Genomic DNA, 17,153 nt, shown 5'->3' on the forward strand with positions numbered 1-17,153 from the left:
CTAGTGGTTAGAGTGGAGGGGGGCAGGTAGCCTAGTGGTTAGAGTGTGGGGCGGCAGGTAGCCTAGTGGTTAGAGTGTGGGGGCGGCAGGTAGTCTAGTGGTTAGAGTGGAGGGGGGGCAGGTAGCCTAGTGGTTAGAGTGGAGGGGGGGCAGGTAGCCTAGTGGTTAGAGTGTAGGGGCGGCAGGTAGCCTAGTGGTTAGAGTGGAGGGGCGGCAGGTAGCCTAGTGGTTAGAGTGGAGGGGCGGCAGGTAGCCTAGTGGTTAGAGTGTAGGGGGGCAGGTAGCCTAGTGGTTAGAGTGTAGGGGGGCAGGTAGCCTAGTGGTTAGAGTGGAGGGGCGGCAGGTAGCCTAGTGGTTAGAGTGGAGGGGCGGCAGGTAGCCTAGTGGTTAGAGTGGAGGGGCGGCAGGTAGCCTAGTGGTTACAGTGGAGGGGCGGCAGGTAGCCTAGTGGTTAGAGCGTAGGGGCGGCAGGTAGCCTAGGGGTTAGAGCGTAGGGGGGGCAGGTAGCCTAGTGGTTAGAGTGGAGGGGCAGCAGGTAGCCTAGTGGTTAGAGCGTAGGGGGGGCAGGTAGCCTAGTGGTTAGAGCGTAGGGGGGGCAGGTAGCCTAGTGGTTAGAGTGGAGGGGGGCAGGTAGCCTAGTGGTTAGAGTGTAGGGGCGGCAGGTAGCCTAGTGGTTAGAGTGTAGGAGTGGCAGGTAGCCTAGTGGTTAGAGCGTAGGGGGGGCAGGTAGCCTAGTGGTTAGAGCGTAGGGGGGGCAGGTAGCCTAGTGGTTAGAGTGTTGGACCAGTAACCGAAAGGTTGCAAGATCGAATCCCCAAGCTGACAAGGTAAAACTCTGTCGTTCTGCCCCTGAACAGGGCAGTTAACCCACTGTTCCCTGGTAGGCCGTCATTTGAAAATAAGAATTTGTTCTTAACTGACTTGCCTAGTTAAATAAGGGTAAAATATATATATTTTTTAGTATAACTATCTACATTCTACTTTTCTTCAGCCGCCGAGTAACGAACAGCAAAATCACTAGCATATGCATTGGGCTGAGCGTGAGTTTCAAGTTTGGTGAACGTGAATTTTCACCATTAAAAACGCACCTTTTTTAATAATAAAGCTTCACATGCATCATAGCATTTGCAGACTTCTGTAAAATAGCCTACTATTCGTAACATGATGAGTAGATTGGCATTATGTAACTCGATCACTGTTTGCCAGAAAAAAACAGCGCTTGGCTGAGCGCGTATAGTGTAGAGGCCTTGGTTATAGCCTGTATCAGATGCGTGTCTTTATTTGCATGGGGGGGGGAATAAACACATTTCGTGCTATTCTTATACACTTTATTTTTTTTAATACGACAAATTACAGGGTAGCTTACTCTGCTGACAATGACAAAAAACAAATAACAGCAATGTTGTCCATAATAACAGGCCTATGAGAAAGGGAGACAGAGTTCGGTCCATCTAAACTGGAGGAGGAAATGATTGTCCAAAAACCAACTTTTTTAAAAACTGATTCAACAATGATAGTGAGTATGCGCAGTGTGCACTCATTGGGGATATTACTAATGCTCTCCGTTGATGCCATAAAGATAGGCTATAGGCCTACTGTTGTTCGTTAAACTAAAAGACAGATTAGTATTTTCATTGTCTTCTCTTTACATTTTACATCTTTAGCCATTTGCTTTGCAAATTATGTTTTTTATAGCGTGATTTCATTTTGTAATATTGCGATATGCATGACTGAGCACTCAACTTTTCACTGACTGTCGTAACTCATCAATCATCTATTTGCTATTTGCAGAGCGCGCCGCCCACATTGCTCTGGCTGCCTTTCCTTCCGATTGTAGACCAGGGTTAGTTAATGATTCTCTGTGGCCAAATCATGCTTTAGTAGCCTATTTTGAATGATGTTTTAAATTGATTTCTGTATAGACAGGAGTAGGCTAATTAGTATATATATATACTGCTCAAAAAAATAAAGGGAACACTTAAACAACACAATGTAACTCCAAGTCAATCACACTTCTGTGAAATCAAACTGTCCATTTAGGAAGCAACACTGATTGACAATAAATTTCACATGCTTTTGTGCAAATGGAATAGACAACAGGTGGAAATTATAGGCAATTAGCAAGACACCCCCAATAAAGGAGTGGTTCTGCAGGTGGGGACCACAGACCACTTCTCAGTTCCTATGCTTCCTGGCTGATGTTTTGGTCACTTTTGAATGCTGGCGGTGCTTTCACTCTAGTGGTAGCATGAGACGGAGTCTACAACCCACACAAGTGACTCAGGTAGTGCAGCTCATCCAGGATGGCACATCAATGCGAGCTGTGGCAAGAAGGTTTACTGTGTCTGTCAGCGTAGTGTCCAGAGCATGGAGGCGCTACCAGGAGACAGGCCAGTACATCAGGAGATGTGGAGGAGGCCGTAGGAGGGCAACAACCCAGCAGCAGGACCGCTACCTCCGCCTTTGTGCAAGGAGGAGCAGGAGAAGCACTGCCAGAGCCCTGCAAAATGACCTCCAGCAGGCCACAAATGTGCATGTGTCTGCTCAAACGGTCAGAAACAGACTCCATGAGGGTGGTATGAGGGCCCGACGTCCACACGTGGGGATTGTGCTTACAGCCCAACACCGTGAAGGACGTTTGGCATTTGCCAGAGAACACCAAGATTGGCAAATTCGCCACTGGCCCCCTGTGCTCTTCACAGATGAAAGCAGGTTCACACTGAGCACGTGACAGACGTGACAGAGTCTGGAGACGCAGTGGAGAACGTTCTGCTGCCTGCAACATCCTCCAGCATGACCGGTTTGGCGGTGGGTCAGTCATGGTGTGGGGTGGCATTTCTTTGGGGGGCCGCACAGCCCTCCATGTGCTCACCAGAGGTAGCCTGACTGCCATTAGGTACCGAGATGAGATCCTCAGACCCCTTGTGAGACCATATGCTGGTGCGGTTGGCCCTGGGTTCCCTCTAATGCAAGACAATGCTAGACCTCATGTGGCTGGAGTGTGTCAGCAGTTCCTGCAAGAGGAAGGCATTGATGCTATGGACTGGCCCACCCGTTCCCCAGACCTGAATCCAATTGAGCACATCTGGGACATCATGTCTCGCTCCATCCACCAACGCCACGTTGCACCACAGACTGTCCAGGAGTTGGCGGATGCTTTAGTCCAGGTCTGGGAGGAGATCCCTCAGGAGACCATCCGCCACCTCATCAGGAGCATGCCCAGGCGTTGTAGGGAGGTCATACAGGCACGTGGAGGCCACACACACTACTGAGCCTCATTACATCAACGTTGGATCAGCCTGTAGTGTGGTTTTCCACTTTAATTTTGAGTGTGACTCCAAATCCAGACCTCCATGGGTTGATAAATTGGATTTCCATTGATTATTTTTGTGTGATTTTGTTGTCAGCACATTCAACTATGTAAAGAAAAAAGTATTTAATAAGATTATTTATTTCATTCAGATCTAGGATGTGTTGTTTAAGTGTTCCCTTTATTTTTTTGAGCAGTGTATATATATATATATATATAGCAATTTTATGTCAATCTACTATTCCCCATAATAGAAAAGTTTACCTATTCTATTGGTCAGTTTTGTCGAGAAAGAAATAGCCCAAACACAGTTTTGGGAAGATAGATCCCAAATTCATACAACCAGTTGGCCTAGGCTATATATATATATATGTGATTCTCCTCAAGCGGTCGTTGACCATCTCTGTGTTCAACTGCTCCTCCTCCAATTCCTCCTCTAGCTTGGCGATACGAGACTCCATATATATATATTCTAAAGCTATGAATCTGATGCAGCAGGTAAGAACGTTTATGGACTGTTCATTATTTATAACGAGGTATATCTGGAGAAAATCAGACCTCCTCTGAATGCTTGAAAAACAACAAGTGACCCTCCCCTATACCCAAAACAATAATTAAAACATAAAGTGGATAGCAGAGAACATGCCTACCAATTACCCTGACTCCTAGACCAGACCCTTAGATATACACTTAGCACTGCATCAATCGATCATCTTATTTGCGGTCCGAATGAAAAAAAATAAAAAAGCCTTTTATAAACGCATTTCTACATCATTTTCCATGACTGGAGACAAGCAGAAACTAAATGTTGTTTTAATCCACAACAGAGCATGACGATGAATGCTGGAACACCGGAGACATTTTAATTTCTATAAAGGCTTTTGTTTAAAAAGGAAAAAAAAGGAGAAGTCTAAGATTGGAACAATGATAAAGTTGTCTATCAACTCTAAACATTTAGCTCAACAGAACCAGTTACAACTGAAATATCTGGTCATCAATGAATTACAGAAAAATACTTGTGATTTTCTATTTTTTTTTTTTTTTTTAACACAGCAGACGCATATCTTCAGGGGACGCCTAGATTCACTTGTAACTTCATTTGGAAAACTATCTATTTCTTATTTAATGTATTTTATTCCATGATATTGTTACAAAATAGATGTGTGTTGACTGTGATCAGGACATGGAAATAGAAGAACATCTGCTAGGCTAAATTAACAAACTAGGGATGTATAGCTCACTGCATGATCCTCAAACCGAAGACTGGCCAAACTCCTGGTTATAAAAGTGAATTCAAAGGCGCTTTAGAATGAAGGTATTTTCTGTTTCTATTATGTAATTCTAAGATCTTTTTTAAAAAATTTTTTATAGGTTTCTACAGCCTGTTGAAATGTTCAATGTCAATTGATTGTTACAGAATTACACATTTACTTCCTTAGCAACGTTAATGTTTTTTTCCCCCTCGGCTATAGAAGGTTGTAGCGCGGACTCTGAATATCATAGAGACAAACCAAATATATCCCATATATGCATCGGAGTCACGTCTTTCCACGGCATTTTACAGCTTGTTTCCAACGTAAAGCATTGCGGACTAAAGCATTGTTATAGATTGCTTTATAATAATCAGGTCCATTTGAATTATTTTCAATTTTAAGCTAACAGGGGGTATGCCTATGCTTTTAGCCATTTACCCTAACATACCTTCAGCATACCCCCTCGATATACCCTCGGCATACCCCCTCGATATACCCTCGGCATACCCCCTCGATATACCCTCGGCACAACCCCTCGACATACCCTCGGCACACCTCCTCGATTCGAGTCCTGGTTTTAGCTTGACACACCGAGCCCTTCACTAACACTGAGCTATTTAAGTGATGCATGGTGATTGTGTCAGCCAATTCCTTCAATCTATGGATAGTAGACTATCATTTAGTCTGTCTAACAGGTAGGCCTACCTCTTGTTTCTTGAATAGGAAGAAGTAGGCGCCAACACAAAGCCCTCTTTAATTAGCCTAAAGTCAAATTGAAAGGACTGTAAATGAATTAGGCCTTTTTCAAACTAGCTTTGCATTCAGCACCAATGAGCTGTCCATCCCCCGGCTGCTGCTCCATAGTGATGTAAGTTATGTAAATGACTGGAATATGGTTTATTGTGAGGTCAATAATGCTGATAAATAGCTTCATTATTGGCAACGAAACATTTTTTGTTTTTATTCTAATCAATTATAGCAGTAGCAAGCTTACCTCTGGTCCTCATCTTCGTGCTCTCCCTCTCTAACTGAACGACCTAGTCCTCCCTCTCTAACTGAACAGGACATCAGTAGGACCTAGTCCTCCCTCTCTAACTGAACAGGACATCAGTAGGACCTAGTCCTCCCTCTCTAACTGAACAGGACATCAGTAGGACCTAGTCCTCCCTCTCTAACTGAACAGGACATCAGTAGGACCTAGTCCTCCCTCTCTAACTGAACAGGACATCAGTAGGACCTAGTCCTCCCTCTCTAACTGAACAGGACATCAGTAGGACCTAGTCCTCCCTCTCTAACTGAACAGGACATCAGTAGGACCTAGTCCTCCCTCTCTAACTGAACAGGACATCAGTAGGACCTAGTCCTCCCTCTCTAACTGAACAGGACATCAGTAGGACCTAGTCCTCCCTCTCTAACTGAACAGGACATCAGTAGGACCTAGTCCTCCCTCTCTAACTGAACAGGACATCAGTAGGACCTAGTCCTCCCTCTCTAACTGAATGACCTAGTCCTCCCTCTCTAACTGAACAGGACATCAGTAGGACCTAGTCCTCCCTCTCTAGCTGAACGACCTAGTCCTCCCTCCCTCTCTAACTGAACAGGACATCAGTAAGACCTAGTCCTCCCTCTCTAACTGAACAGGACATCAGTAGGACCTAGTCCTCCCTCTAACTGAACAGGACATCAGTAGGACCTAGTCCTCCCTCTCTAACTGAACAGGACATCAGTAGGGCCTAGTCCTCCCTCTCTAACTGAACAGGACATCAGTAGGACCTAGTCCTCCCTCTCTAACTGAACAGGACATCAGTAGGACCTAGTCCTCCCTCTCTAACTGAACAGGACATCAGTAGGACCTAGTCCTCCCTCTCTAACTGAACAGGACATCAGTAGGACCTAGTCCTCCCTCTCTAACTGAACAGGACATCAGTAGGACCTAGTCCTCCCTCTCTAACTGAACAGGACATCAGTAGGACCTAGTCCTCCCTCTCTAACTGAACAGGACATCAGTAGGACCTAGTCCTCCCTCTCTAACTGAACAGGACATCAGTAGGACCTAGTCCTCCCTCTCTAACTGAACAGGACATCAGTAGGACCTAGTCCTCCCTCTCTAACTGAACAGGACATCAGTAGGACCTAGTCCTCCCTCTCTAACTGAACAGGACATCAGTAGGACCTAGTCCTCCCTCTCTAACTGAACAGGACATCAGTAGGACCTAGTCCTCCCTCTCTAACTGAACAGGACATCAGTAGGACCTAGTCCTCCCTCTCTAACTGAACAGGACATCAGTAGGACCTAGTCCTCCCTCTCTAACTGAACAGGACATCAGTAGGACCTAGTCCTCCCTCTCTAACTGAACAGGACATCAGTAGGACCTAGTCCTCCCTCTCTAACTGAACAGGACATCAGTAGGACCTAGTCCTCCCTCTCTAACTGAACAGGACATCAGTAGGACCTAGTCCTCCCTCTCTAACTGAACAGGACATCAGTAGGACCTAGTCCTCCCTCTCTAACTGAACAGGACATCAGTAGGACCTAGTCCTCCCTCTCTAACTGAACAGGACCTCAGTAGGACCTTCCTCCCTCTCTAACTGAACAGGACATCAGTAGGACCTAGTCCTCCCTCTCTAACTGAACAGGACATCAGTAGGGCCTAGTCCTCCCTCTCTAACTGAACAGGACATCAGTAGGACCTAGTCCTCCCTCTCTAACTGAACAGGACATCAGTAGGACCTAGTCCTCCCTCTCTAACTGAACGACCTAGTCCTCCCTCTCTAACTGAACAGGACATCAGTAGGACCTAGTCCTCCCTCTCTAACTGAACAGGACATCAGTAGGACCTAGTCCTCCCTCTCTAACTGAACAGGACATCAGTAGGGCCTAGTCCTCCCTCTCTAACTGAACAGGACATCAGTAGGACCTAGTCCTCCCTCTCTAACTGAACAGGACATCAGTAGGACCTAGTCCTCCCTCTCTAACTGAACAGGACATCAGTAGGACCTAGTCCTCCCTCTCTAACTGAACAGGACATCAGTAGGACCTAGTCCTCCCTCTCTAACTGAACAGGACATCAGTAGGACCTAGTCCTCCCTCTCTAACTGAACAGGACATCAGTAGGACCTAGTCCTCCCTCTCTAACTGAACAGGACATCAGTAGGACCTAGTCCTCCCTCTCTAACTGAACGACCTAGTCCTCCCTCTCTAACTGAACAGGACATCAGTAGGACCTAGTCCTCCCTCTCTAACTGAACAGGACATCAGTAGGACCTAGTCCTCCCTCTCTAACTGAACAGGACATCAGTAGGACCTAGTCCTCCCTCTCTAACTGAACAGGACATCAGTAGGACCTAGTCCTCCCTCTCTAACTGAACGACCTAGTCCTCCCTCTCTAACTGAACAGGACATCAGTAGGACCTAGTCCTCCCTCTCTAACTGAACAGGACATCAGTAGGACCTAGTACACGGGCACAGATATTGCCTTTTTTGGACAAATAAATGTATATTTTTTGGAAGAAGCATTTGACTGTCCACTTGAAGTGCCACATACAGCCATTAGTTAGGGTTTAGATCAGCAGGAGCAGGCCAGGGCTTATTATTGGGACAGTCTATCCATTGCAGTGTGTAATGCAGTGTAGGCTAAGCCATTTTAAGGGATAGATCAGCTTTAATATTGCAGATTGTGACTTCCATCAGTATAATTGTCTGCATCCATTTTTTTATTTAAAAAAAAAAATATATACATTTCCTTTTATTGTCCCCTAACCCTACCACCCCTCCCCTAATTGGAGTAAACTAATGGACAACAACACTTAGGCTTCTACTTCCTGCTTATAGACTGTACATACTATACACATTTTACGAACACAGGATGTTTTACATTTGTTATCTTGTTGTTATTAGTCCCACCCTTCAGCTGCATTCAACTCCTCCCATCTATCTCTTAAACACCATCCATTTTGGATTTCTATTTGCCATATATTTTTTTTTCCCGCTGTGATGTTTCACAAAAGTTCTGAACTTTTTTTATTCTTATAGTTTCTACAGATTGTAAATTAAAGATAAAAATGTTTTGCTAAGAGTATTATTGATCGATTTGACTATGACTTTTCAAATCACCCAGCAGCGCTATTTGCAGAGTTGACTTCAGGTAAATGTTTCAAATTCTTCAGCCATTCCTGAACCTGCTACTCCAAAATAAGTTCTATATGGACAGTACCGAAACAAATGATTTAATGATTCTGACTTTTCACAGCAAAATCTGCAGAGCTGGGATGGTTGTATCCCCACATATACAGTGCATTTCAGAAAGTATTCAGACCCCCTTGATTTTTTTCCCCATATTTTGTTACGTTACAGCCTTATTCTTAGATGGATTAAATTGTGTTTTTTTCCCCTCATCAGTCTACACACAATACCCCATAATGACAAAGCAAAAACAGGTTTTTAGAAATGTTTGCCCCAAAAAACCCTGAAATATCATTTAGTATTCAGACCCTGTACTCAGTACTTTGTTGAAGAACATTTGGCAGAGCTTAAAGTCTGGAGCAAAGTACAGAGAGATCCTTGATGAAAACCTGGTCCAGACAACGCAGGAGTGGCTTCGGGACAAGTCTCTGAATGTCTTTGAGTGACCCAGCCAGAGCCCGGACTCGAACCCGATCGAACATCTCTGGAGAGACCTGAAAATAGCTGTGCAGCGACACTCCCCATCCAACCTGACGGAGCTTGAGAGGATCTGCAGAGAAGAATGGGAGAAACTCCCCAAATACAGGTGTTGCCAAGCTTGTAGCGTCATACCCAAGAAGACTCGAGGCTATAATCACTGCCGAAGGTGCTTCAACAAAGTACTGAGTAAACGGTCTGAATACTTATGTAAATGTGATATTTCCGTTTTTTTTTAAAATGTTTAATACATTTGCAAAAATTTCTAAACCTGTTTTTGATTTGTCATTATTGGGTATTGTGTATAGATTGATGAGAGAGGGACAATTTAATAAATTTTAGAATAAGGCTGTAACGTAACGAAATCTGGAAAAAGTCAAGGGGTCTGAATACTTTCTGAATGCACTCTGTGTATTTCTATATAGAAAGCCGTAGCCTGTGATGGTATAGAATGCTTCCAATCCTTTATACTACACATGCTATGTGTTTTATCAGTCCATCACCCCACATGATGGACTGACAATACAAATGGTGATGGTGGTGGTCTGTCAGCAGAGAGTATAGGGGTCCCTTGGCCTTTTCACGGTGAGGTAGAACAGACAAGAGATGATCGCAACTGTAAGTTAAATCTTTCAGATCTAGAACACTTGGAGCCTTTTTGACAAGTTAGTCCCGTAGCCGAACATGCTGACTAGACCGAGCGAGCGTTCACCATTGCGCGTATGTTGATTTTTGTTTTTTATGTCCACCCACACCAGACGAGATCAGGACGCGCAGGTTGAAATATCAAAACAAACTCTGAACCAACTAAATTAAATTTGGGGACAGGTCGAAAACACAGGAAACATTCAAGGCCATTTAGTTAGTTAGTTAGCTAGCTAGCTTGCTGTTGCTAGCTAATTTGTCCTGGGATACCTGAAAAGGGGAAGTTAGTTTCCAGTAATCTCTCCTCATTCAGGCTTCTTCTTCTTCTATTGACTTTATATGGCGGTTGGCAACCAACTTTAAGGTGCATTACCACCACCAACTGGATTGGAGTGTGGACCTCACGTCAAGCGTCACAAATAGAACAAAGTTCTATTTTAGCCCCTGGCTACGCATAACCTCGCTAGCAGTGTGGGTGCAATGATTGAATAACATGTACATTTTATTTTGCAACGCGAGCAGTGGGGTCAGCATGTAAGGAGTATGAAGACTCAGCATGCAGATATGCGTTTTTGCAAATCTTTTTTTTTTTTGGGGGGGGGGGTCCAAATCTGACTCCTACATTCACACGTACAGTATCTCTCCTCTCCTGGTGAATCAAGCTAGCTGTCATACATTTAGCATTCATTACACGTTGGTCATTTTAGCAGACGCTCTTATCCGGAGCGACTCACAGTCGGTGCATTTTAAAACAACCACATCACAGTCATTGTAAATCAGCACTTACTTCCTGTGTCCTTTTTTTGTTGTTCCAGGTGTGACATCCATTGGCAGCCTCATCTTGGATCTAACATGGCCTTCAGCAAAGGATATCGCATCTACCACAAGTTGGACCCGCCCCCGTACAGCGTCATCGTGGAAACCAGGAACAGAGATGAATGCCTCATGTTCGAGTCAGGCGCCGTCGCCGTCTTATGTAAGACACACACTGATTGGTTCATGGATTATCACAGATGCTTTCGTTTAAAAAAATTAAAAAAGAAGAGAAAAAATAAAAAAGGGAAATGTAATAAAATGCTTAAATTACAAGCCCATCCACACCTTAAACCATGCTGTGTTTAGATAGATTGACATACTGATTATACGGGAGAATGTCATCAACATGCAGATCATAAGATATACAAGAGATCCCCTATCCCTCCCCTCTATAAACCAGTCCTGCTGCAGTGCAGCGGAAAACCAAGTGAGAGAAAACTGGTTGAAATGTTGTCTCTTCAACCAGTTTAGCACCTGAATAGGATTAATAATGTCAATATCTGGGTGGTGCTGAGAAGACGCATATGCAACCTTTATTTAAACTAGGCAAGTCAGTTAAGAACAAATTCTTATTTACAATAACGGCCAACAACGGCCCAAACCCGGACGACCCTGGGCCAATTGTGCGCTGCCCTATGGGACTCCCAATCACAGCCGGATATGATTCAGCCTTGATATCATATTCTCCTCATATGGTGTGTTTATGCTTGGTTATATTCACCACAGGTGGTGTGTTTATGCTTGGTTATATTCACCACAGGTGGTGTGTTTATGCTTGGTTATATTCACCACAGGTGGTGTGTTTATGCTTGGTTATATTCACCACAGGTGGTGGTGTGTTTATGCTTGGTTATATTCACCACAGGTGGTGGTGTGTTTATGCTTGGTTATATTCACCACAGGTGGTGGTGTGTTTATGCTTGGTTATATTCACCACAGGTGGTGGTGTGTTTATGCTTGGTTATATTCACCACAGGTGGTGGTGTGTTTATGCTTGGTTATATTCACCACAGGTGGTGGTGTGTTTATGCTTGGTTATATTCACCACAGGTGGTGGTGTGTGTGTTTATGCTTGGTTATATTCACCACAGGTGGTGGTGGTGTGTTTATGCTTGGTTATATTCACCACAGGTGGTGGTGGTGTGTTTATGCTTGGTTATATTCACCACAGCAGGTGGTGGTGTGTTTATGCTTGGTTATATTCACCACAGCAGGTGGTGGTGTGTTTATGCTTGGTTATATTCACCACAGCAGGTGGTGGTGTGTTTATGCTTGGTTATATTCACCACAGCAGGTGGTGGTGTGTTTATGCTTGGTTATATTCACCACAGCAGGTGGTGGTGTGTTTATGCTTGGTTATATTCACCACAGCAGGTGGTGGTGTGTTTATGCTTGGTTATATTCACCACAGCAGGTGGTGGTGTGTTTATGCTTGGTTATATTCACCACAGCAGGTGGTGGTGTTTTATGCTTGGTTATATTCACCACAGCAGGTGGTGGTGTGTTTATGCTTGGTTATATTCACCACAGCAGGTGGTGTGTTTATGCTTGGTTATATTCACCACAGCAGGTGGTGGTGTGTTTATGCTTGGTTATATTCACCACAGCAGGTGGTGTGTTTATGCTTGGTTATATTCACCACAGCAGGTGGTGGTGTGTTTTATGCTTGGTTATATTCACCACAGCAGGTGGTGGTGTGTTTTATGCTTGGTTATATTCACCACAGCAGGTGGTGGTGTGTTTATGCTTGGTTATATTCACCACAGGTGGTGTGTTTATGCTTGGTTATATTCACCACAGCAGGTGGTGGTGGTGTGTTTATGCTTGGTTATATTCACCACAGGTGGTGGTGGTGTGTTTTATGCTTGGTTATATTCACCACAGCAGGTGGTGGTGGTGTGTTTATGCTTGGTTATATTCACCACAGCAGGTGGTGGTGTGTTTATGCTTGGTTATATTCACCACAGCAGGTGGTGGTGTGTTTATGCTTGGTTATATTCACCACAGCAGGTGGTGGTGTGTTTATGCTTGGTTATATTCACCACAGCAGGTGGTGGTGTGTTTATGCTTGGTTATATTCACCACAGCAGGTGGTGGTGTGTTTATGCTTGGTTATATTCACCACAGGTGGTGGTGGTGTGTTTATGCTTGGTTATATTCACCACAGGTGGTGGTGGTGCGTTTATGCTTGGTTATATTCACCACAGCAGGTGGTGGTGCGTTTATGCTTGGTTATATTCACCACAGCAGGTGGTGGTGTGTTTATGCTTGGTTATATTCACCACAGCAGGTGGTGGTGGTGTTTATGCTTGGTTATATTTTGTACATTTTTCTTTAGAAAAAAATGCATTTTACGTACATGTCTTTGTCTTCAGTATTTTACAGATAGAAAGATGGAAAAAAGTATTTATCTACAATCTGCTCTGGACAAGTCCAGTCCTGGAGTGTATTGACAAAATTAAACCAACATATTTAGGTTGACTTCGTCCAGTGTCCAGAAAGATTTATTTGTACAATATGCAAATGAACACATATTTAATGAGATTGCCTAATTGATATATTTTAATAAAGTATTTCAGAACCTTTGGATAATTCAGTCTATTTACCGTGATTTAAATTTTTTTTTTTATTGAATATTTATATCGCCTAGCTCTGATAGGAACCATGTTGCCATTGTTCTTGTACAGTGCCTTGCAAAAGTATTCACCCCCCTTGGCGTTTTTTCTATTTTGTTGCATTACAACCTGTAATTTAAATAGATTTTTTATTTGGATTTCATGTAATGTACATACACAAAATAGTGTAATGGTTTTTTAAATAATAAACTGGAAAGTGGTGGGTGCATATGTATTCACCCCTTTTGCTATGAAGCCCCTCAAATAAGATCTGGTGCCACCAATTACCTTCAGAAGTCACATTAGAATGCACACAGGTGGACTATATTTAACTAAGTGTCACATGATCTCAGTATATACAGTTGAAGTCGGAAGTTGACGTACACCTTTAGCCAAATACATTTAAACTCAGTTTTTCACAATTCCTGACATTTAATCCTAGTAAAAATCCCTTTTGTAGGTCAGTTAGGATCACCACTTTAAATTAAGAATGTGAAATGTCAGAATAATAGTAGAGTGATTTATTTCAGCTTTTATTTATTTCATCACATTCCCTGTGGGTCAGAAGTTTACATACACTCAATTAGTATTTGGTAGCATTGCCTTTAAATTGTTTAACTTGGGTCAAATGTTTTGGGTAGCCTTCCACAAGCTTCCCACAATAAGTTGGGTGAATTTTGGCCCATTCCTCCTGACAGAGCTCATGTAACTGAGTCAGGTTTGTAGGCCTCCTTGCTCGCACACGCTTTTTCAGTTCTGCCCACCGATTTTCTATGGGATTGAGTTCAGGGCTTTGTGATGGCCAGTCCAATACCTTGACTTTGTAGTCCTTAAGCCATTTTGCCACAACTTTGGAAGTATGCTTGGTGTCATTGTCCATTTGGAAGACCTATTTGCGACCAAGCTTTAACTTCCTGACTGATGTCTTGTTGCTTCAATATATCCACATAATTTTACATCCTCATGATGCCATCTATTTTGTGAAGTGTACCAGTCCCTCCTGCAGCAAGCACCCCCACAACATGATGCTGCCACCCCCTTGCTTCACAGTTGGGATGGTGTTCTTCGGCTTGCAAGCCTCCTCCTTTTCCCTCCAAACATAACAATGGTAATTATGGCCAAACAGTTCTATTTTCATTTCATCAGACCAGAGGACATTTCTCCAAAAGTATGATCTTTGTCCATATGTGCAGTTGCAAACCGTAGGCTGACTTTTTTATGGTGGTTTTGGAGCAGTGGCTTCTTCCTGGCTGAGTGGCCTTTCTGGTTATGTCAATATAGGACTCGATTTACTGTGGATACAGATACTTTTGTAACTGTTTCCTCCAGCATCTTCACAAGGTCCTTTGCTGCTGTTTTGGGATTGATTTGCACTTTTCGCACCAAAGTACGTTCATCTCTAGGAGACAGAACATGTCTCCTTCCTGAGTGGCATGACTGCTGCGTGGTCCCATGGTGTTTATACTTGCATACTGTTTGTACAGATGAACGTGGTACCTTCAGGCGTTTGGAAATTGCTCCCAAGGATGAACCAGACTTGTGGAGGTCTTCAATTTTTTTTCTGAGGTCTTGGCTGATTTCTTTTGATTTTAACATGATGTCAAACAAAGAGGCACTGAGTTTGAAGGTAGGCCTTTAAATACATCCACAAGTACACCTCCAATTGAATCAGAAGCTTCTAAAGCCATGACATCATTTTCTGGAATTTTCCAAGCTGTTTAAAGGCCCAGTCAACTTAGTGTATGTAAACTTCTGACCCACTGTAATTGCGATACAGTGAATTATAAGTGAAATAATCTGTCTGTAAACAATTGTTGGAAAAATTACTTCTGTCTTGCACAAAGTAGATGTCCTAACCGACTTGCCAAAACTATAGTTTGTTAACAAGAAATTTGTGGAGTGGTTGAAAAACGAGTTTTAATGACTCCAACATAAGTGTATGTAAACTTCCGACTTCAACTGTGTATATACACCTGTTCTGAAAGGCCCCATTTAAATCCATTATAAATAAATGGAAAAAATATGGCACCACAACAAACCTGCCAAAAGATGGCCACCCACCAAATCCTATGGACCAGGCAAGGAGAGCATTAATCAGAGAGGTAACAAAGAGACCAAAGATAACTCTGAAGGTGCTGCAATGCTCCAAAGCGGAGATTGGAGTATCTGTCCATAGGACCACTTTAAGCCGTACACGCCACATAGCTGGGCTTTACGGAAGAATGGCCCAAAAGATCATTGCTTAAAAAAATATATATATATAAGGAAACACGTTTGGTGTTTTGCCAAAAGGCATGTGGGGGACTCCCCAAACATATGGAAGAAGGTACTCTGGTCAGATGAGTCTAAAATTTAGCTTTTTGGCCATCGTGGAGAACGCTATGTCTGGCGCAAACCCAACACCTCTCATCACCCCGAGAATACCATCACTACAGTGAAGGATGGTGGTGGCAGCATCATGCTGTGGGGATGTTTTTCATCGGTAGGGACTGGGAAACTGGTCAGAAATGAAGGAATGATGGATGGTGCTGAATACAGGGAAATTCTTGAGGAAAACCTGTTTGTCTACCAGAGATTTGAGACTGGGACGGAGGTTCACCTTCCAGCAGGACAGTGACCCTAAGCGTACTGCTAAAGCAACACTTAAGTGGTTTAAGGGGAAACATTTAAATGTCTTGGAATGGCCTAGTCAAAGACCAGACCTCAGTCCAATTGAGAATCTGTGGTATGACTTAAAGATTGCTGAACACCAGCGGAACCCATCCAACTTGAAGGTGCTGGAGCAGTTTTGCCTTGAAGAATGGGGGAAAAATCCCATTGGCTAGATGTGCCAAGCTTATAGAGACATACCCCAAGAGACTTGCAGCTGTAATTGCTGCAAAAGGTGGCTCTACAAAGTATTGACTTTGAGGGGGTGAATAGTTATGCATGCTCAAGTTTTCAGTTTTTTTGTCTTATTTCTTGTTTGTTGCACAATAAAAAAATGTTTTGCGTCTTCAAAGTGGTAGGCATGTTGTTTAAATCAAATGATACAACCCCCCCCCAAAAAAAATCTATTTTAATTCCAGGTTGTACGGCAACAAAACAGGAAAAATTCCAAGGGGGGTGAATACTTACACAAGCCACTGTATCTGTCCAGGGTGTGTACTCATACATCAAGCAGCCTCATGCTACAGAAACAGGCGATGGGCTCCTGCCTCTATGGGCCATTCTGGCTTGGAAAATACTTACTTATTATCTTGTCTTAGATTACATTATACATATATTGCCTTTAGAAAGTATTCACACCCCTTGACTTTTTCCACATTTTGTTGTTACAGCCTGAATTTAAAATTGATTTAAAAAAAAAATATATATATATATATTTTTTTTTTGCTGGCCTACACACAATACCCCATAATGTCAAAATGGACTCATGTTTTTCTCCAATTTTACAAATTCATTAAAAATGAAAAGCTGATGAGTCAATACGTAACTGCTTCGTTATGGCAATACTAAATACGGTCAGATGTAAAACTTTGCTGAACAAGTCACATAATAAGTTGCATGGACTCACTCTGTGTACAATAATAGTGTTTAACATGATTTTTGAATGACTACCTCATCTCTGTGCCCCCACACATATAATTATCTGTAAGGTCCTTCAGTCGAGCAGTGAATTTCAACCACAAAGACCAGTCAGGTTTTCCAATGCCTCGCAAAGAAAGGCACGTATTGGTAGATGGGTATAAAAACAAACAGACATTGAATATCCCTTGGAGCATGGTGAAGTTATTAATTACACTTCGAATGTTGTATCAATACACCCACTCACTACAAAGATACAGGCTTCCTTCCTAACTCAGTTGCCGGAG

General features: G+C 43.2%; 1 protein-coding gene across 1 annotated transcript; it reads left to right on the plus strand.

Moving 5' to 3' along the window:
- The first annotated feature begins 10,462 nt into the window (after nucleotides 1-10,462).
- Nucleotides 10,463-11,074, plus strand: synj1 (synaptojanin 1). The gene is given in 1 exon segment (NM_001146441.2): nucleotides 10,463-11,074. A coding segment is annotated over 1 exon segment (270 nt). The 5' UTR covers nucleotides 10,463-10,720; the 3' UTR covers nucleotides 10,991-11,074.
- Nucleotides 11,075-17,153: the final 6,079 nt, after the last annotated feature.

Source organism: Salmo salar, chromosome ssa11 (assembly GCF_905237065.1).
Source record: "Salmo salar chromosome ssa11, Ssal_v3.1, whole genome shotgun sequence".
In the NCBI taxonomy this organism is placed as follows: domain Eukaryota; kingdom Metazoa; phylum Chordata; class Actinopteri; order Salmoniformes; family Salmonidae; genus Salmo; species Salmo salar.